Source organism: Colias philodice, chromosome 8 (genome assembly GCF_061535455.1).
Source record: "Colias philodice isolate Cphi_HAF_F1 chromosome 8, ilColPhil1 Martin Lab GWU primary, whole genome shotgun sequence".
Taxonomy (NCBI): domain Eukaryota; kingdom Metazoa; phylum Arthropoda; class Insecta; order Lepidoptera; family Pieridae; genus Colias; species Colias philodice.
In genome coordinates this window covers 2,364,863-2,385,939 of record NC_143093.1, presented here as the reverse complement: position 1 = coordinate 2,385,939, position 21,077 = coordinate 2,364,863, and the positions used below count along the sequence as shown (strand labels likewise).

General features: G+C 33.5%; 2 protein-coding genes and 1 long non-coding RNA gene across 4 annotated transcripts in view; all 3 read left to right on the top strand.

Moving 5' to 3' along the window:
• The first annotated feature begins 615 nt into the window (after positions 1-615).
• Dnaaf5 (Dynein axonemal assembly factor 5) lies at positions 616-6,842 on the top strand. Its single transcript, XM_089697699.1, has 12 exons — positions 616-1,401; positions 1,515-1,698; positions 2,079-2,296; positions 2,694-2,851; positions 3,195-3,398; positions 3,645-3,795; positions 4,199-4,363; positions 4,742-4,933; positions 5,202-5,350; positions 5,661-5,853; positions 6,155-6,346; positions 6,519-6,842. The coding sequence occupies exons 1-12, from the start codon at positions 765-767 to the stop codon at positions 6,653-6,655; spliced, it is 2,580 nt and encodes an 859-aa protein (XP_089553825.1). The 5' UTR covers positions 616-764; the 3' UTR covers positions 6,656-6,842.
• A 700-nt stretch (positions 6,843-7,542) lies between these two features.
• Positions 7,543-8,383, top strand: LOC149486345 (uncharacterized). The gene is made up of 2 exons (XR_016315927.1): positions 7,543-7,813; positions 7,925-8,383. It is a non-coding gene; the product is annotated as an uncharacterized LOC149486345 (long non-coding RNA).
• A 107-nt stretch (positions 8,384-8,490) lies between these two features.
• Positions 8,491-21,077, top strand: part of LOC149486344 (poly(A)-specific ribonuclease PARN-like) — a 37,811-nt gene continuing 25,224 nt past the window's right edge. For both annotated transcript variants that reach the window (XM_089697716.1, XM_089697715.1), the window contains exons 1-11: positions 8,491-8,652; positions 8,736-9,086; positions 9,569-9,701; positions 11,227-11,382; positions 11,855-11,987; positions 12,539-12,660; positions 12,943-13,061; positions 13,594-13,833; positions 14,996-15,082; positions 15,690-15,838; positions 16,667-16,737. In XM_089697716.1, the coding sequence (XP_089553842.1) occupies positions 8,634-8,652; positions 8,736-9,086; positions 9,569-9,701; positions 11,227-11,382; positions 11,855-11,987; positions 12,539-12,660; positions 12,943-13,061; positions 13,594-13,833; positions 14,996-15,082; positions 15,690-15,838; positions 16,667-16,737 (1,580 nt within the window). In that variant the 5' untranslated portion in view covers positions 8,491-8,633. The remainder of the gene's footprint in view (positions 8,653-8,735; positions 9,087-9,568; positions 9,702-11,226; positions 11,383-11,854; positions 11,988-12,538; positions 12,661-12,942; positions 13,062-13,593; positions 13,834-14,995; positions 15,083-15,689; positions 15,839-16,666; positions 16,738-21,077) is intronic.

The window sequence follows — 21,077 nt, the reverse complement described above, 5'->3', positions numbered from 1 at the left end:
ACGGCTTCTCTCATAACAGTGTCTTGTTTAGTAATGTATGGGCTTACTAGAGATAATAATTCATTAAAAGTGTCATGGTCCATCCGCATAAAATTTGTGAAATCGACACTGTCCAGTTCTCTAACAATATTTATATGACTTCGGCGATTTCTTTTAAGCAACCATTCTTTGCTCCATATCCTTTTTATTTTTCTTTCTTCTAAATTTGTAGTTACAGCCAATATCAGGCCCAATTTTTGTTTTTTACTAAGAGGCATGTTGCAAAATAAAAGTCCAGTCAGTAACAGCAACGGAGCAGAACTAAAATTGGCGATTTAATTGTGTACGTGTGGATAGACGATCAAATTGGGCCCGATTCAATCGGCAATCAAATCGGCTGATTAAATTGTGTCGTCTGGAAGGGGTTTAAAACAAATTTCAATGGCTACATGTCATTTCAAACTGTCGAACTGACATATATCTGTCCTCTTTTTTCGCATGACATTTTACCATAAGCCAAAAAGGCCAAACTAGTGCTTTATTGTTCAATTAATTGTTACTTCTCCAGGCTGAGTCTCCAGGCTTGTTAATTGCTCCGAGGCAACATCACTGACCACTGTCAATATTTGACAAATATGTCATCCTGTTGTTATGGAAACGGAGTTTGTTTATCAATACGAACCGTAAAAACTAAAATTGATTTTCGAAAATATATTGTTTTGTCAATAGCGTAACTTGTGTACGAATAAAAAAATTGGGATCTTGACGATTGATTGAATTAAAAAATGACGGAACTCATACCAAAATTACAAGATAACCCTCGTGCTGCTTTAGAGCAGTTTATAACCGCACTTCAAAGTGAATCAAAAATGACTAGAAGAAATGCTTTACATAAAATAAATGAAGAAATCTTCAATAATCCTGCGAATTCTAATTGTGATCTTACCATTGTCTTTCCTGATATTTACGCGTATGTGCTTAAAAGTTTTTCGGACGAATCCGAAGCATGCAGAGAAAACGCAATTACGATTATTTCAAATTTTATACAGCGTCTGCCTTTGAATGACTATTATTTAACATACATATTTCCTGTAATTGTGCGTCGTATTGGTTGTCCAGAGATAGTCGAGGAATCTGAGGAGATCCGCTTAGTTTTAATGGAATTGGTCCATAGTATAATAGATAAATATAAGGGTTCTCATTTATTGACTCCTTTTTTTAATGATTTCACGAGTATTCTGACGAAGACGAGTACAGATCCATTCCCTAAAGTGAAGCTGGAAGCTTGTGAATCTATAATATTGCTTACTAAAGTTCTGCAACGGGATTTTCATTTTCAATCGGAGAGCTTTGTGAAACCAGTCTTGTCTAATTTTGCTCATCAACATTATAGAGTGCGTGTTGCATCTGTTAGAGCTATAGGTATGTAATATTTTGTTTCAGCTCATAATATGTTTCTTAATTAACTATGAATAAGATGTTTTAACTAAGTATGTATGAATTGATATTTTAAATGTATTCTGTGTTTAATATAGGTGCTATTGTAATGGCTGGTAATGTTAAATGTTTCGAGTTATCCATAACTCCGATGGCTGAAAAGCTCTTTGATGAGAACACTCAAGTTCGTCTCCAGGTTACTTTGGAAGTCGGCAACTGGATGCTCAGTTATAGAGATAGATATTCCTTTTGGCATCGCATGATACCTCTTCTATTGACTAGGTAAACTATAAAGAAAAAAAAATTATTACTCTAATAAATATGCCTAATATAATTTCCTATTCTTCTTCTAGAAAAATAAATATTTTCTCAATAATTAAATACTTACCTTGTTAATTTACATTAGCACAGCTAATATTTCATTAAGGGCCGATTTTTCAATGCTTGGATAAAACTTATCCGTCCAATAAAGTATTACACGATCATATTAAAATGTCACGTAAACTGTCAAATACGGGCAATTAGAATACGTTTTTATTAAAATTGTAGTTTTATACATTATTCGACGAATAAGTTTTAACCAAGGATTGAAAAATCAGCCCTAAAAAAGACACTTAAAAAGTAAAAACATGAAATTTCTCATTACCAATTTGTAATTTTAGTTTAAGCGATGTAATGGCTGATATACGAGAGACTGCAACTAATCTGTGGAGAGACGTAGGCCTACAATACATGGATGAGAATGAAGAGGATCTAAAGAAAAAGACAGATTTCTTAAAAGATGTGCCATCTCATTACCCAGATGTTAAGAGGCCCAATTTGGGGTGCAGGGTGTTAGTACAAAGCAATATTGGGAAAATCGTGCCTGCTATTGGCAGAGGTAAAGGATTTATATTAATTTTATGAATGCATATATATTATAAGGTAATGTAAGAAACTTCTACCAAAGTCATAGGTCGTTAGTATAAATCCGGCTCGAAGGACCAAAGAGATCACTTCTATAACTGAATGTTTAATTACTTATGAAACATGTCTGAATAGGTTTATCTGCTTTAATAGTACTGATTTATTATATAATCTGTACTCTAGAGATTTAAACAATATCCAAGCATAGTATTTTTTGTGCATATAGAAATTAAAAACATTTTATCGGATTACAAACGGGATTAATTTACCGCGACCACTTTCGCTGTAATGTTTGAGTATTAGATTTAATGCGTAGTTGGATTTTGGGAACATAGCTTTGAAAATTGCACAATACTATACTTTGATACCAGAAATGGACGGCTGGCAAGCGGATGCCCGTCTCCGTTCATCCCAGTTACTCTGCTGGTTGTTACTATGTGCTGAAGAGGGCGCCACACAGCATGCGAATACCATTGTGAGGATCCTGCATAGAGGAGCCGCTGATGAAGACCAGAGAGTTGTTCTGGAGGTATGTATGTCATATGGAACTTAGAAGCATGCAACTGTTCGGAGTCACACATTTGTCCTATATCAGAACATTCTCTTCTATTATTTAGTGACCTAAAAACACAGCTAAAAGTGCTTTTTTTGTCGACTTCCAATGGTTTAAAAATTCCTTTGGGAAAAACTACTTTAGCCTAGTAAGTAAGTCACAAACAACATGTATAATTATCGAAAGCGTACGGTTAAAACTATTTTTAACTTATTTTGTTAGCAAAGAGCACTTTTGACTGGCTAAGAGTTTGTATTGAGACATTAATTAATTATACGACTTAACTATATCATTAAAGCAGGGAAGTTATTTATTTCAGATAAAACGTGCGTCTGAGCTTTTCGGCTACTTCATAATACCTGATACTTGGTGGCCTCTAGTGGAAGCAGAAGTTGACTCCTGGAGTGCTCTACTCGTAATCACCAATATACTTAAAGGATCTATAAGGGATCTGGTTAAAGTTAAGGTTTTGCACGAGTTGTGCAAGGAATTGGCTGATCCTGATCGGTGTAGGGTTAGGAAGGTAATAATTAGGTTAAAGAAGGCATTTATTAAAATTCGTTTTCTTACAATAGAATAGGGTATGAACTAAGTAAAAATAATCAATTAATGCATTTATTATGCCAAATAGGTACTTTAGAACATATTCTTTCTTTTTTCATTCCTTAGTTTCCTTATCTAATAGACTTTTTAGTTTTTTTTTTTAATTTAAAGAACAAAGACGAGAGAAAGTAATCTTACAATACATACCTTATTTTCGTTTTTACAGCCAAAGTATCAAGAAAACCTCTTGAAAGTATGTGAAGCTCTAATGGATCTCTGTAAAGAAGATTGTGTCGCCGTCGCTGAAGAACTGTTCATTATCAATTTCACGGTGTATGCTATGCCGGTGGACGATAATATACAGTTTATGGCTTTATGTAAGTACTTGTATCTAGTTGAAAAAAATAAGAAATAGTAGTTATAGTAGATGAATGAAAAAACTTAAGTATTTACAAAATTTTGATGTGTTTTAAAACTACCTTCATTTTATGATTCATCCGGACTCTTATGAGATTGACGAATTGGCGTTTGTTTATTAGCCAAGATGTATTTTATCATGTCACTAAACATACAAAAAAGACACAATTTTTAACCAGCAATCATGATAAGTTACATTTCCGTAAATAATGTGGGAATACTTTAACTTCCTATATCTACCTATATCACATTCGATAGGTTCTCTAAGAAATAACGAGTGACATACCTACTGACGTAGCCTTCCTGCACCAACTTATAAAACACACAAAAATGCGTGTTTTTATTATATTTTTTTACTTACAGCGAATCTAGACAAGTTGCGTTATATCGAACAATGTGGAAAGACTTTAACATGTCTATACGAGCGTCACATTCGGCGGATACTATCGGATATAACGAGTGACGCGCTCACGTGGAACTTGCTCACGCCGGACCGGTGCTTACTGGAGTGCGTGTTATTGCGCTCAGGTTTGAATTTCGAATTCCAGATGTTTTTTTATTTTTATTTTTATAAAGCCCAGTATTCATTGAAACATTTTCTAACAACTGTTAAATAAAGTTGCCAACAACATTATTTATTAATTGTTGCTTATCAAATGAATTCATTAATTTAATTAAGAAAAATGTAAAAAAAACAGACTTACTGAAAACTTTTAAATTACCACTTACATAAAAATGATCATTGTTTTTCACGATTTCATGAACTTTCTTTGAATTGAGCTTTCTATTGAAAATTCTTCAATTGTTCACACAGGTGTAGAGGAATAATAATTTTAAAGACTTTTATATTTTAAATGATTATGCTTAATGTTTATGCATATGTTTAACTTCTTTTAATCTATTAAGGTGCCGCAATGGGAGCGCAACTACATCTCATAGCGCCATTGCTAAAAGAATGTTTGGCCGTGCCAAAAGTGGATCCGGAAGTCAAACTGAAGATATTCACCGCGCTGTCAACAGTTCTGTTGCAAAGGAAAACTAACTTCAAGAAAAGTGAACCGGAAAAATTGGAAGCTTTCTTGAAAATCGTTATTCAAGGTGAGTGTTCTACAAAAGACGGAAAACACAAATTAATTTAGTCCAGCGACATAAAATACAAATTACTGAAACATAAAACAGCAAATACGTAGGTACACTAAAGCAGCTAGCACATAACAATTTTTTTTTCTTAAATTATAGGAATTAATTTTAAATTTCGATTGTTTTGGTCTATTGTGTCAAATATTTTTCGATCCCATTGCCATTACAAAAAAATCATACAAAAATAACAAAATAAGTGAATTATACCGGCTATCTTTTATTTCAGAAATTATCCTGCCCAATCTAGTCTGGTCGCCCGGTCGTACCTCCGAAGCGATACGTACAGCTGCGGTCGCGTGTCTGTGCTCAGCCTTACAGGAGAATCCGGAGGAAGATTCACTAGAGAGGGGCGGCGATGGGGATGGTTTTGATAAGGTAAGTTAAACATGGAACAAATTAAAAAAAAGTCTTCTTTTTTTTTTCAATGGGAATATTGCGAACGTCTTGATAAGGACGTATAAACATACATTTAATTTCAAGTCTAAGGAGTAATGGCTTATTATGGTGATAAGGTAAGTTAATGTAAGTTTGAATGCAGAAATAATCCTGCCCATGCTTCAGGTTAAGTGAAAACGAATGAATACATATTTTGATGTAATATTGATGCACTATAACATAGCGGTCTCAGTTCTTAAGAATTTACCAAAAAGTATATTGTTTATATTCATTATCTCATTCTTTGTAGGACGTAAACTTATTTCCCACCAAGGAGTCTCTCGAACCTTTCCTAGAGGAAATGGTGCCACTATTGGTCGGTCTAGTTGACGATAACTCGCTGTTAACCCGCCAACACACGCTCCGTGCGATCTGCTGTCTGGCAACACTGGCCAAACAACGCGGCTGTTTCACCGTTGAGATATTGCATAAGTTGTATTTTGGTGAGGAAATAATATTTTATTAACGTAGTTATTTCAAAAAAAATGTTTTTCAACTATGTACTTATTGCTTTATTAGAGAGACTGCACATTCGTCTTTAAAAATAAGACTGTCTAAGATGACGCCCTTTTTTTGTTTCGCTGTAATATTTGTTCTCGTTCACGTTTATGTATGAAGTCAGTATTAATACGCTATAATTAAGATTCACCATAAAAACGTGTTCTCGCATTTATGTGGCTTAAAGAAAATAACACAATAATAATCGGAGTCCTCTCCTCCTCATAATTATAATTAATTTCACAGTTGTCCTTAAACGCCTAGACGACAGCAGCGACAGAGTGCGCTCGTACGCAGTGCAAACTCTATGCACGTTGTTCAAATGTCGCCCGGAAGGTTACGATTGTAACGTTTTTGGCGCCCATATAGATGCACTATACAGCGCCATGTTGATTCACTTGGACGATGCGGACGAAAGCTTTAGAAAGGAGATGCTAGGTGGGTATTTTCATTAATAATAACGGTGTAGAGATGTAATTTTAAAAAATCGTTTTGTTTTTTAATTTATTTATAATAATACATTTGCTAAAGCTCGTCAATAGGACATGTTTTGATTCAAATATTTATTATTAGTATACTAAATGTTATGTTTTATTTTATTCTATTTCAGATGCTTTACTTGCGTTAAGTGATGTGGATTCATGCCTCTTGATGAAGAAGGTTCAAGCTAATATTCATTTGTATAGAAATAAAGCGGCCTACGAGAAACTTTCCAAACATTTAGAAAAAAATATTAAAGGAAAATAATTTAATTGTTACATTTTGTTATAAACTGACAACACTTTTATTTAATTTCAAATTTGTTTATTTTTTATATTTGTCTAACTCTATGAATAGGTTAAAAGTAGTTAATTTTACATTAGTTTAGTCGGACTACCCTTAATGAGAAGTGCAATTATTAAGTTTACATTATAAACGTATTGTTTAAAGATTATATTGTGTTTTATTTATGCAAATGCCTGTGGCAAATGCTACAATTCTACTATGATACCTTGATGATAGCTCTGCAAAACTATAGGTACCATATTTTAGTATTGTTCACATTAAAGTATTGTATCGGTAATGGTTAATGCAATTTTTTGGTTATTATGCAACTACAGTATGCAAAGGATACGACGTATGCCTTTTTCTATTTTTTTTTGTTAATAATTATTAATTGTATGTCTTAGTATTGATCTGAAAATCAGCAGGAATGAAAATCAAGTCCAATGTATTGTGTCGGTAAGAGCATGGACTAGAACTGCTAGAACCTAAATAATAGAACGTAGGTGGGAATAAAATTCCAAGAAAATTCTATTTGAAAGTATTGATTGGGGAACAAAAAAAGGAAAAATGCTTTTTTGAAGGTGGCAACAAATAGTTAACACCTGTGTTCAGGACTTTTGGCGTGGAAAACTTTTTGATCCGTAGATTGCGATACCCAACGACGATAATTACTATACATTTTTATTTTTTCTCTACTATTCATTGCATTCGATTCTTTGCACTGCTTTGCACGCTACATTTACTTTTTTTGCGGAACCAATACGCCGGAGTGTGCTTTTACTGCTGTAATAAATCGTCACAATCAATAAATCAATAAAAAACATCCGTAAAATCAAAGGATTTCCACGTTGAGCATAAGATTAATATAGGTCTACCAGAATCTGATGGCATATTTATATTTACGAAATAAAAGATTTTCATATGGCAATTTTATTTGACAACTATCAAATTGGTTGTCAAATTATTTGTCTTCTTTGCAATTGATGAATAATTTTTAGGATTTTGTCTAAAAAATCTTCGAAAATGTCGAAAGAGCCGCTGCGATCACAAGCAAGAGGTGTTGTTTATAATGTGTATAGAAAAACATTCGATGAAGAAGGGTCAAACACATCACAATTTTCAATTTTGAATATTTTATTGGTAAGTTGGACTTACCCGTTTTGATACTTCAAATAAAAAATATTATAAGTAGGTTACTATAATATTGTTTGTTGATTACTTACAATATAATTTTTTGAAAACTTATTACAGGAGTTTCCAATACGGCTATTCGTCAAGTCCAAGCTGTCCAAGTCAATTTTATAATGTGTGTATCTTTTATACTTACGAAAATAAACATAGTTTTATTTTATTTTTATTTTATTTTATAAAAAATTATTAGCAATCTAGTTTTGATCTACATTATCATTACATCCATATTTTTACATGGCGTAATGATAATGAATATAAAAATATAGGTATGTGTAAATAATAGTATGTATTACATAGATAAAAGTAATATGTATATTATACATGTAAGTATGTACCTACATAATATTATGTGGATATCTCATTATTAAGTACAGTATTGTTCACTTATGCAATGTGACTAATGATGTTGAGGACAAAATAAAAAATAAGCAGTATCAAGATCGTTCAGTCCATTTTCCCTAGGGTTGCATACTCAAAATTTTGATTTCCCAATTTGCCATCAGATTCTGGTTTACCTATAATATAAAAAAAGGTTCAGGCAAATATTTATCAGTATTGTTGAGGTTACGATGAACGCAGTCAATAAAAATTTAGGGGTGAATCCAAAAATGTTACAAATGGCAACATTGACTGTTGTCTGTTGTCACCGCTTGCGCTCAGCAATGTTTTGTGTAGATTCTGTTTTTCTATCAATATTTACATTTAATAATTAATTCACTAAGAATATTGAGTGTACATATATACAAAATTATTTTCTATACTATAGAAAATGGAAGTGACCCGGAAGAGTGAGTACTTAACCATTTTTTCCACACCTCAACACGTTTTCGTACAATATGAATACGATCCTTTTATTTTATTTTTTTTACAGATTTTAAAGAGTCTCTGCCTATGGTGGCAGCCTCTATAGAGAAAGCAGACTTTCTGGTAATAGATGCGGAATTCACAGGGTTGATAAACGGCCGCGATGTATCGGTATTTGATTTGCCCCAAGAGTACTACTTGACTCTACTGAACGGCTCTACGGAATTTCTTCTCATTCAGTATGGACTATGCGCTTTCTATTGGGATGATAAAGAAGAACATTACATGAACGATGCTTACAACTTCTATTTATTCCCGCGCAGTCGCCCTGGGCCTGAGAAAATGTTTCTCTGCCAAAGCTCCAGTTTGGATTTCCTTGCATCGCAAGGATTTGATTTTAACAAACTGATCAGAGAAGGTAAATCTAAAAATCCAGCTTTACACCTTTTATTCCTAAACCATACCCTTCATAAACTTACGGCAAATGTACCATATGGTGGACTACAATCTATATTCCAAACAATTTATCTTATGATGATCAATAGTGGGTGAATAAAGCTAAACTCCAACATTTATTTGTTCAATTACACTTCTTGTAGAAGCACTTTTGAATCGTCATAAAATATTTTTAACATTTACCACTGATTCAGAAAGCAGTATCTATGGAGAATCATGTCAATATTACATTTTAATTTTACAAAATATGTATCATAATGATGCCATAGAACTGTTGCAACAGCTTTCCATGGATTTTCATCTATCATATATTCATTAATGCGAAGCTCTCTGAACTTAAACATTTATTTTTTATAAGAGATTAAAATTTAGTATTATTCAACTCAAAAACAACTAACAGCTTACACAACTTTTCATATAAAATATTGTTTATGCTATTTTTAGGTATATCATACATGACGGAACCAACAGAGACAAGACTTAGGGAAGTCTTAATAGAGCGGCAGAAGTCATATTCCAATGAAAAGGGAACTATAATAATTCCTGAGGAACATAAATCTCAAATTGAAGATATATGGTGAGTTATGTATACTAATAGGGAACATTTGTATTTTTGTATGTTTGTATTGAAGTTATCTATACTAATATTATAAAGAGGAAACCTTTGTATTTTTGTATTGAATAGGCTCAAAAAATACTGGACTGATTTAAAAATTTATTTTACAATTACTTAGAGGGATTCTTCCGAATCCGTATTGGCTATATTTTATCCCAGAAAACGTAAATATGTACCATGGACAAAGCCGGGGCGGACAACTAGTAATTTAGAAATAAAGTAGTTAACTAATAAGAAAAGTTTTATTGTCAATATCTATAAAAATAATTATTATCATAAAAGCAAAAGCGACTGTTATTTATTTACTTTTTTTTTAATATGTTTTTTTTAGTATGTACCCTGTGTCAATCTCAGAACTCAGACAAATGTATTGAAATCATTCACATAAAAATCTGCAATCTTTACTTACCTACACTCAAAAAACATAATGCTTCTGTTGCAATTGAATAAAAAACAAATCTATACTAATATTATAAAGCTGAAGAGTGTGTTTGAACGCGCTAATCTAAGGAACTACTGGTCCGATTTGAAAAATTCTTTTGGTGTTAGATAGCCTATTCATTGAGGAAGGATATAGGCTATATATCATTACGCTAAGACCAACAGGAGCGGAGCAATGCGGGTGAAACCGCAGGGCATAGCTAGTATGTAAAATAAAATTTCTTTGTGATTCTAAATAAATGTGTTTTCTTAGTATTGAAAAAAGACACAACAAATATATCAACATGATTCTGTGTGTTGAATATTATCTGTTATAGTTGAAACAATTTTTATTTGATAATGACTGCGAGTTAGTGTAATTAAGGGTAATTATTTAGTATGCTTATATCCTTGAATTTTTACAAGATTAGGATTTGTGCAGGATATACTGCTTATCAACCCGCACATGATAAAAATAACAGGCAGAGCTGTTTTTTTGATGTAGACAGCAACAATTGTTGTTAACTTGTTGATTATTAAATCAATGTATATTGTGAAAATAGTAAGAGTTTCATCGATTTAAATTTTTCTAACATTCATTGGTTAGAGATTATTTTTACAAATGAAGCAAGTAAAAGATTTAGATGATAAAACTGATAGTTCATTTCTTAAAAACTGCATATTTTCATGTGTTAATTCAGCTCTTTAGTTTAAAAAACTGCAAGTTGCACTCGCATACTGAGGGTTCTGTGCAAACATGTTTTTTACATGTTGTAAGTAAAAAATGTATGCTTTTCGCAATTTTTACTATGAGATACTTCATAAAAAAATTCATATTCTGTGTTCACTCGAAGTACCCTGTAGTTTTGATTCCTTGCAACCATTGCGAATGTAGAAGATTTCACCAAAATGGCTGTATCTTTTTGATTGAGTTGGCTAGTTACTTTAGTTTAGTTTGTTTAGTTCATGAGATAAACTTGATCAAACAAACTTTTCCGCTTATAGTAGCTATAGAGTATAGTACTTAGTAGTGATTATTGCATTGCATTTTTCATTCAATTCACAGCAAGAAGGTCCAGGACTTTCTTAACAGCGATAAAACTGAGGAGATGGAAATCGATCGCTGCAATGCTTTCATGCGGCGGCTGCTCTTCCAGGAGTTGGGAGCGAGATTCAAGGAGGAAGTGTTTGTGGAGACCAAAGTTCTGGAGAATAAGGATAGGTTCGTTATTTTGTTCTGGAGGTAGTAGTGATGATTTTACCTCATACTATTTTTCTGAATTTTGACGATTCAAAAGGGATTTAAATAAAGTTTATTGAATAAATAGATGTTTGAGTTTGAATATATTTTGTTGCGTGGACATGCAAAAGAAATAACAGAATTAAAAAGTGTTCCTTACTAAAAGAATATGATAGAAAAGGAGCTAAAACATACCTTTTTACTTATTATATTGTTGATAGTATGCAAATACATAATTATTTAATAACTAAATAAGTGTGATAAACAATGGTGAAAACTCAAGTATGGATTATATGCATTTTTCTTGTGTCCTTTCGTAATATATTAGTTTTTTTATAACTTCAATTATATTATTGATATTCAACACAATATTAACAGTAGTTCATTAAATAAAAGGCAGATTTCCATGTATAAATATTTATATGCTTAAATTCTCTTAGCGATTTGTATGTAGGGTGTTAAAAGTGACGCGTCTCTCGTCGGCGGACGACAGGAGGAGTCGCGATGTAGAGAAGAAGGAAAAAGAGTGGGAGGAGTTTGAGGATGCTGTCGGCTTCTCTAAAGTTGCAAGGATGATCAGTCAGTCGGTAAGGTTTTTTTTACTTTTACATTGTAGTTAGGACTTTGTAAATTTTTTTTTGAACTGTTATAGCAACGTTTCGGTCGGATTGGTTAAGATTTATTTTTGGATAAAATTAAATATTTTTTACAAATAAAAAATGTGTCAGACTTATGTTATTGGCCTTCACTTTTTTGAAAGAACAAACATTTATTTGACGAGACAGTGTGAAGAAAAATATGACGAGCTATACAAATACAATATATTATACCTGTCTATACTAATATTATAAAGAGGAAAGGTTTGTATGTATGTATGGTTTTCACGCATAAACTACTGAACCGATTTTGATGAAATTTGGCACAGATAATCTTTAGACCTTGGGAATGAACAGAGGCTACCTTTTATTGCGAAATATGTACCACGGGCGAAGCCGGGGCGGTCCGCTAGTTCTTAATAATAACGAACCATATTAAAAATTGCAAGCATTTTTATAATGATAGTTGAGGGTTTATTTATTGTTGGATTATGATGATATCCCCATATTTTGATGTAATATATGAAATGAAATTGTTCCAGGGAAAGCTTGTGATCGGCCATAACATGCTGTTAGACTTGTTGCACACGTTGAACCATTTCTTCCAACCATTGCCGTCGGACTACGCTTCTTTCAAGGAGTTTGCTCACTGCATGTTTCCCAGGTAAATTCACATTTTTAGAGAAAATGCATTTTTTTTCTCGTATAGTGTTCTTACATTAATTGCGGTACATTATATTAGTTACTAATTTTTATAAAACGTATTGTTTGTAAATACAAAAAAAAAAAAAAATTGAAAGTACTGACGTATTTAATACATTTCAATAAAAAAAGTTTTTTTTTTATTAAATTTACATTTTTAATTAAATAAAGATGTAAGTATTTTTAACTACAATAATGATTTTTCTGTTTTTGCTTATATTAGCTATTTTTGTATATTTTCCAGGTTATTGGACACAAAGTACATGTCAAGCTTGCCACCATTTAAGGACAAAGTGAACTCCAGTGTGCTCCAACATCTGTTGGCAACATTGTCTGAACCACCGTTTGCACTGCCTAAAATTAGTAAGAAGCTTTTTTAATTTTGATACAACATACACAATAAATCTATTTAGTAGTACATATTCAAGTAAATTTTTTTATTGATTTATTGGTAGGTATTCAATAATATAATGCAAGTTTTGAATTATTTATACCTATTAAAAACCCTTTTCTAATATAACCATAACCTAATTGCTTACTGTATATTTATAACTAGATCTCTCTCTTTCTTATACTATTACTAGATCTTTCTCACTATTTTATAACCACAAAGTGGACAGTGGTCGTATAAACAGAACATAGATGGTTAATATAAAGTTATTTTTGAAGTGAAAACTTCTTTAGCGGCGTTGAGCACTTTTTCTGTAATGGGTATAAAATCTTAAACTCGCGTCAGGACACGTGACCTGATCGAAAAAGCGTAAGACGGATGGATATCAAACATGCTTAACGTTAATAATCAAGTTTTCACTTCTGCCGGCACTCCCGGAGTGCAACCCGTCTTTTTTTTTAACACGTATGGAAGGTAGATGGTTAATCGTAATTAAATCCGCAGCATCGCTCGAGGGTCGCGGCTACGAGCACCTCGCGGACAAGCAGCACGAGGCGGGCTACGACGCGTACATCACCGGCGCGTGCTTCCTGGCGATGCACGCGCACCTGGCGCGCATGCGCGGCGAGCGACGTTGCCGCATCGCGCCCGACGCCGCGCTGCTCAAGCCGTTCCTCAACAAGCTGTTCCTCGCCAAGACGGCGCACCAGGAGTCGCCGTACATCAACCTGACGGGCGCCGACCGTGAGTGTGTGCTGTGTGCTCTGTTAGTGGGCGGCGTTGCCTCGTGCCTGACACCATGCTGCTCTTTAAACATATACGGTTTTAGTGACGACCGGATAAAAGTTGCCCGTCGGATACCTAGTTTAGGCTGATCGTAGCCATCTATTATTTGCTTTAATCTCAAATCACGTGGAAATCTAAATTCAGCACAAAGCTCAAACACACAAGTGAAAATTTCACAAAAAGAGAACATTTCACAAAAAGCTCAAATCACATGGAAAGCTCAAATATAAGTGAAAATTTCACAAAAAGTTCCAATCACATGGAAAGTTCAAATCACACAGTGAAAATTTCACAAAAAGCTCAAATCACATGGAAAGCTCAAATTACACAAAAAGCTCAAATCACATGGAAAGCTCAAATTACACAAAAAGCTCAAATCACATGGAAAGCTTAAATTACACAAAAAGCTCAAATCACATGGAAAGCTTAAATTACACAAAAAGCTCAAATCACATGGAAAGCTCAAATTACACAAGAAGCTCAAATCATATGGAAAGCGCAAATCACATGGAAAGCTCAAATTACACAAAAAGCTCAAATCATATGCAAAGCTCAAATCACATGGAAAGCTCAAATTACACAAAGCTCAAATCACATGGAAAGCTTAAATTATACAAAAAGCTCAAATCACATGGAAAGCTCAAATTACACAAAAAGCTCAAATCACATGGAAAGCTTAAATTACACAAAAAGCTCAAATCACATGGAAAGCTCAAATTACACCAAGTGAAAATTTCACGAAAAGCTCCAATTACATGGGAGGCTAAATTCATTTTTTTAATAATTATTCCTATCAACCAACCCAGCTATCCTCAGTAATCGTTTCTGTTACAATTAAACATTATGTAGAATCACTTTAATATTACTTTTAAACCGCAAGTCTTCTTTTTCTAATAATCTATACTTTAATATTATAAAGCTGAAGAGTTTGTTTGTTTGAACGCTAATCTCAGGAACTACTGGTCCGATCTAAAAAATTCTTTCGGTGTTAGCCCATTTATCGAGGAAGTCTTTAGGCTATATATCATCACGCTAAGACCAACAGGGGCGAAGCAACGCGGGTAAAACCGCGGGGCACAGATAGTATGATATAAAATTTTAATGCTATAATGTTTCATAGCGTCCCCGTCCCGCGAGCACGTGTTCCACATTACATTCCCGAGGGAGTGGCAGAGGTCTGATCTCAATCAGCTGTTCAGCGTCTATGGTAAGATATCATTTTTGACTTTTAGTTTGGAATTCAAAATAATTTATAAATAAAAAAATTTAAAGAATAAAAAAAGACGCACTCGGGGACTGCCGCGGTAAAGCTATTGCATGCTATGCCTTCAAGCCACACCTCCGTGCCCGTCGGAGTGGGGAGCGTGAGGTTTATTCGTTTCGGAATTTCTGGATTCGGTCCCCGCGCTCAAGGCCCACGATAGAAGCTATGCAATAGCTTAAAAAAAAATATCGATCACGAGGCGGGATTCGAATATTATTGTGCTGATTCTATAAATGTGAATTTTTCGTGTTTGTTACTCTATCACGAAAAAGTCTAATGGACAGATAGATGGAATTGAATATTCATATAAATGTGAGAATAACTCATAAGCTATAGAAATACTTGATGTTGCTCGAGCTATTGTTAATGAAAACATCACTTTAAGGCAAAAAAATATTTTTTCTAAATGTAGTCCTTAAGTTGCCATTTTATAGAAAACTATCACTATAATATTTATATGTAATATGATCCACATAAGATATATTTTCATTATTTTTTTTCTTAGTTATATGTATTTAAATTGCAAATATTAATTATTATTCTCTTCCAGGTCAAATAACACTACAGTTCCTAGACGACACCACTGCACTAGTGGCTTTATCCCGGCGTGACTTGGCCAAGACGGTCATGAGAGCCTTCGCTAGTAACAAGAACATTCTATTGGTGCCGTACTCTAAATATAGGAACTTTGTTAACAGGGTGAGGCTGGCTGTTTGTTTTTTTTAATGAAATAGTAAAGGCTTGATTAAGTAAGTGAAGTCCCGTGTCCCCGTAGTGGGGTAAGGGGCAAATGTATTATGCATACATCTGTTTCACTGATCGATTTTCTTTAGGGACAAGTAGGTGATCAGCCTTCTGTATCCTACCAGACCGAGACTTTTTTTTTTCTTCGTCTCCACCGGGAATCGAACCCAGGACTCGTCGGTTCTACGCTCACGCGTCAACCACTGTACCAAGGAGGAGGTCAAAAGGAGGCGGCTAGAATGCGATGAAAAATTTTTTCAGGCACGCTAGCATCTAACTAATGTTTAGAAATATCTCGTAGCTGTTCCTTGGTCAATAATAGATTTTAGTATTTATAGCTTATTACAGAGCTTCATATTGTGGTTTTCTAATTATCTTTAACAAATATCTAAACCGCATTTAAATAACCAGAACTAGACAAAATTTAAATAAGTCCATATTGCACTAGCTAATATCGTAAATATAATCATCAAAATCGGGTCACTCATCGAAAGTTGCACTCCGGGAGTGCCGGCAGAAGTGAAAACTTGATTATTAACGTTCAGCATGTTTGATATTTTGGAATGGTATCCGCCTTACGCATGGAATATAAGGGCTAAAAAAAAAAATCCGTCTTACGCTTTTTCGATCAGGTCACGTGTCCTGACGCGAGTTTAAGATTTTATACCCAACGCCGCTAAAGAAGTTTTCACTTCAAAAATATAGTCAAATTCTATTTTTCCTCCTTTTTTGAGTCGGTTGAAAAATATCTCAAAAATACTAAATTAAAAACATTGTCCACAGGCACACACTTCCCTCCCGCGCCAGAAGTCGCTCGAGCGCCGCGACGAAACGACAGACGCGTACGTCAAAGTGTGCGTAATCTCGCTGTTTATACTCGCTGTGTGTGTGCTGTGCGCATGTGTGGGTGTTGGCCAAGATTATAGTGTTTAGTATTGAAAATAAACACTATGGAAAGATAGATTTAAATCGTATATTAAGATCGGTTAAATTGATTCGAATGAATGCTCAAAATGTGTGGGATGTGTCTGTCAAAGTATGCGAAGTGTCGTTTATATGAACGAATCTGTCGCTGTGTGTGATTTGCGCATGTGTGTATAGCGTTTAACACTATAAAGATGATTTCAATGTTGAAGGCTTTAATTCCTATAAAGATCGATTTAATTCTCAAAAGTGGATAGTTTCGTTGTTTACACATGTGTGGGTGTTGGCGGTGTGTATAGTGTTTGTGTACGATTTAAAATTAATACTATAGAAATATAAATTTTAAACTATAAAGATCGGTAAAATATAGTAGGTTTTAAACTTAAAATGCTCAAAGGATGTGTACGATAGTGTGTGCGTAACTGCGTAGTGTTATCGTGGAAGAGGTATAGTGTCACTCTAGAGAAAAAGATAGAAATATAGATTTTAAACCCTATCGGTTTAATTATTTAAAGAACGGTTTTGACAATGTGTGCGTGTAAGTCGTTATATTCGCCTTGTGTGAATGTGTGTGTGGGGGGGGATTTTTAGTGTTAAACGCTGGAAATATTGGTTTAATGTGAGCTTATCAAATATTTTTCTTATTGATAGGAAATTATGATAGGGTTTAACCGATCTTTAATATAGCTCACATTCAATTTCAGCACTGTTACCAAAAAAAGCCTGCTTACTCGGTGTTCACAATTTTAGTTTTTCGTAGACATTAAGTTCAATTTTTTATATCAATGTTTGTACTGAACATATACGTTAAGATAATAGTCAAGTCGTATTTGTGTAGCATGGTAGTGTTGTCATAATCCATGTTCATTCACTTGTCCTTTTCACTCTTAATACTTTTCGTGCAAGTGTGAAAGAGACATCTATATGTTTCATTGTTCTAATTTAAGGATATACCATACTAAGGATATAAGAAATGAAAGCCTTTCACTATTATTACATATACATACATTCATCATCATTACCATAATATGAGGTTTTATAACAAGTTGCTTGTCCTGTTCACGCGTATTTCATTTGGTCTAAATGGGAAAGGGATGCCTGTACTTCATTCTTAAGATAACATACATACTTAACTATTACTTAAAGGATAAGTCTCATGGCTCAATTTAATATGATTATAGACTTTTAAAATACCTATAGAATATAGATATGTAAGTTAATTTGTAAGGTTATTAATCGATCAAAATAAGATGAAGGATGGAATGAGTGAAAGAGATAGATATATATTAGTACAGGGACGGAGTTCCTATAGCATTTTAGGTTTATCTATAAAAAAATAATATAAAGGTTTCTAAAAATCCTGTTTTATCATTTTTCAAGTCTCGAATATATTTTCTCGATTTAATTGCTACGAATTTAGTGTATTATTTTTGCTTACAAATGAACAAAAAATGTTAATCTTAAATTATATTGTAGAGACATTTATTATGTAGTATTAAAGAAATGGCTATGCTATTTGATCTCTAATTTTTTTTCTTTAAACATAGAATAAATGTAAAACAAAGAGGTGGTATCTCTACCATCATATTTTTAATTAAATCAACTCTATCAGACGTCTTAGTGTTCTAACAGACGAACGGCAAGTTGTGAACGGCAGAGGCTACTTCAGCCGTCGCGGTCGCATCTTAGACCAAATCTCAGCTTAACATCAGGCGAGATTGTGGTCAAGCTCTCCCCTATCGGCAATAAAAAAAAAGACGTGTGGCACTCGGGGACTGCCGCGGTAAAGCTTTTGCATGCTATGCCTTCAAGCTACACCTCCGCGCCCGAGTGGGGAGTGTGAGGTTTTTTCTTTACGGAATTTCTCGATTCGGTCCCCGCGCTCAAGGCCCGTGATAGAAGCTATGCAGTAGCTTAAAAATGTCAACGGCTGCCGTCGACAGGCAAAAACGGATGCCGTCAAACGTCAAACGCTTGCAGTTTGCCGTCAACACAAAACTGCAAGCGCCGCCACTTGTCGTTCGTCTGTTAGAACGTTAGCTTTGAAATGTCATATATTGTGATATACTCTAATGATTCCAATTTATAATTAGGTCATTGCATAGGCATAGGTTTGATTGCAAAACACAGAAATTAAAAAAAATTCCATTCTTTTTTCGTTTGTAGGTATATGCATGGCATTTAATGTTAATGGTATCAAATGAATATTTCTTAAGTAAATGATAATTTAAGTAGTCCTAAGATAACTTTAAGATTATTTTTTTATTTTTCTAATTTTTTTTTAATGGACATGTTTAAAAAATGTTTTTACGCATGATGTGACTGGCTTATTGATTTTAAGATATTTTAAGTTTTGTAATAAATGAGTATTTTTGTAACATTTGTTTTATTTATGAGTTTTCGTTGGAGTCATATTATGGTAAGAACATTTTTTGAAGTGGTAAATTGTTTTTTTAAGCATGATATTAATGTGTGTTTGTCGTAGTTTTGTAAATTGATGTTGTTTTTAAACTATTTGCCACTTATTCCTATGTGTAACAGTTCCGAAGCTACCACTTATTAAAAAAATAATTTTATATGATTTTTTTGGTCGAGAAATTAAATTTAGAGGTTAATGATAATTTTCTTTGAGTCGTATCTAAATTGAATATAAGAGACAGATAAAATCACTATTATAAAAATTATCAGCATCTAAGGATGAGAAATTCTATTAATTATTACTGTGATTATTACAGTTTAGTTGAGTCAAACCATTAAATTCAGATTCCCGATATAGTTACTTACTATATTAAAGAATAATTTATATTTATTATTACCTACATTATTTCCTAACTATTTTACAATCCATATTACTAAAATAACTATCAGCATAGTCGTAGAATAACGCAAAACGCTAATGCTTTGGGCGAGATAAATCTAAAAACTTTAAGTTTTATTCAAATTTTTATTGAGAACCCGTACCGTATCTAGGCTTCATTAGAAACCCTGGCCTCTGGCCTCGTTCGGACATTAAAGCCTATATCTCTTGCTGCAGCGGACTCCAAACTTCATTACAAGTTAAATTGTTTCAAATCGGACGCTACAACTATAGGGCTGCGGCTAGCGTAAATATATAAGTACTAGATTTCCGCCCGCGGATTCGCCCGCGTTTTCAAAGGAAAACCCGCATAGTTCCCGTTCCCGTGGGATTTCCGGGATAAAACCTATCCTATGTGTTAATCCAAGTTACCCTCTATATGTGTGCTAAATTTCATTGTAATCGGTTCAGTAGTTTTTACGTGAAAGAGTAACAAACATCCATACATCCATACATCCTTACAAACTTTCGCCTTTATAATAGTATTAAGATTCAAAAGATTAAATAGGGCTTTTTAAAAATTAAAGAGTTGTGGTTACACAAATGAACAAATAATGTGAATGAAAAATGATTGAAATAGCTTGTTTGCATGCAAGACATATTTAATAAAATATTCGTAATTATTCTAAAAGTTAGGTATCCATTGATTAGAATATCGAAACAATCGTTATCGTGTAAAATGAACCGTAAATATTTAAAGTAGTGTTTTTGCATGAAAAAGGGTTACACATTAACGATAAAGTTTCTTTGATTGTGTCAAAGTTTAGGAAACTCTTTGCAACATATTGTTAAGGGAGCGTCCATAAATTACGTGAGGTGTTTTTGTCCATTTTTTGACCCTCCCTCCCCCTCTGGTGAGATATCATGAGATTTTATTGAACCCCCTCCCCCATCCCCCCATCTCACGTGAGATTTTTCAAAATGTGGGTTTCTTATGTTTATTTGTCATTGTAAAAAGAAAAAAAAAATGCTTCGTGCTTTTGTTTACGACTAGTTAAAAATAGTAATTATTAATATGTATTGCTGAAAGTTATAATAAGGGCCGATTTTTCAATGCTTGGATAAAACTTATCCGTCCAATAAAGTATTACACGATAATATTAAAATGTCACGTAAACTGTCAAATACGGGCAATTAGAATACGTTTTTAAAATGGTAGTTTTATATACATTATTCGACGAATAAGTTTTATCGAAGCATTGAAAAATCGGCACTTAGTGTTATATAACAACGCAACAATAGAATATTTAAATCTTAACCGTAACATTAAAATATTAAGCATGGTTATTTGGATTAAATGGACCAAAAGAGTATAATTTGTTTTGTTTCAATTAAAAAAAAATTGCGTGATATTTGCCGACACCCCCCCTCTCCCCAACGTAAGGTTAGATGAGATTTTACTCGACCCCCTCC

Coding starts and splice junctions, on each gene's coding strand:
- Dnaaf5 (XM_089697699.1), top strand. CDS start 765: ATGACGGAACTCATACCAAAATTACAAGATAACCCTCGTGCTGCTTTA. Junction 1,402..1,514: donor TGCATCTGTTAGAGCTATAG/GTATGTAATATT, acceptor TGTTTAATATAG/GTGCTATTGTAATGGCTGGT. Junction 5,854..6,154: donor ATTGCATAAGTTGTATTTTG/GTGAGGAAATAA, acceptor TTAATTTCACAG/TTGTCCTTAAACGCCTAGAC.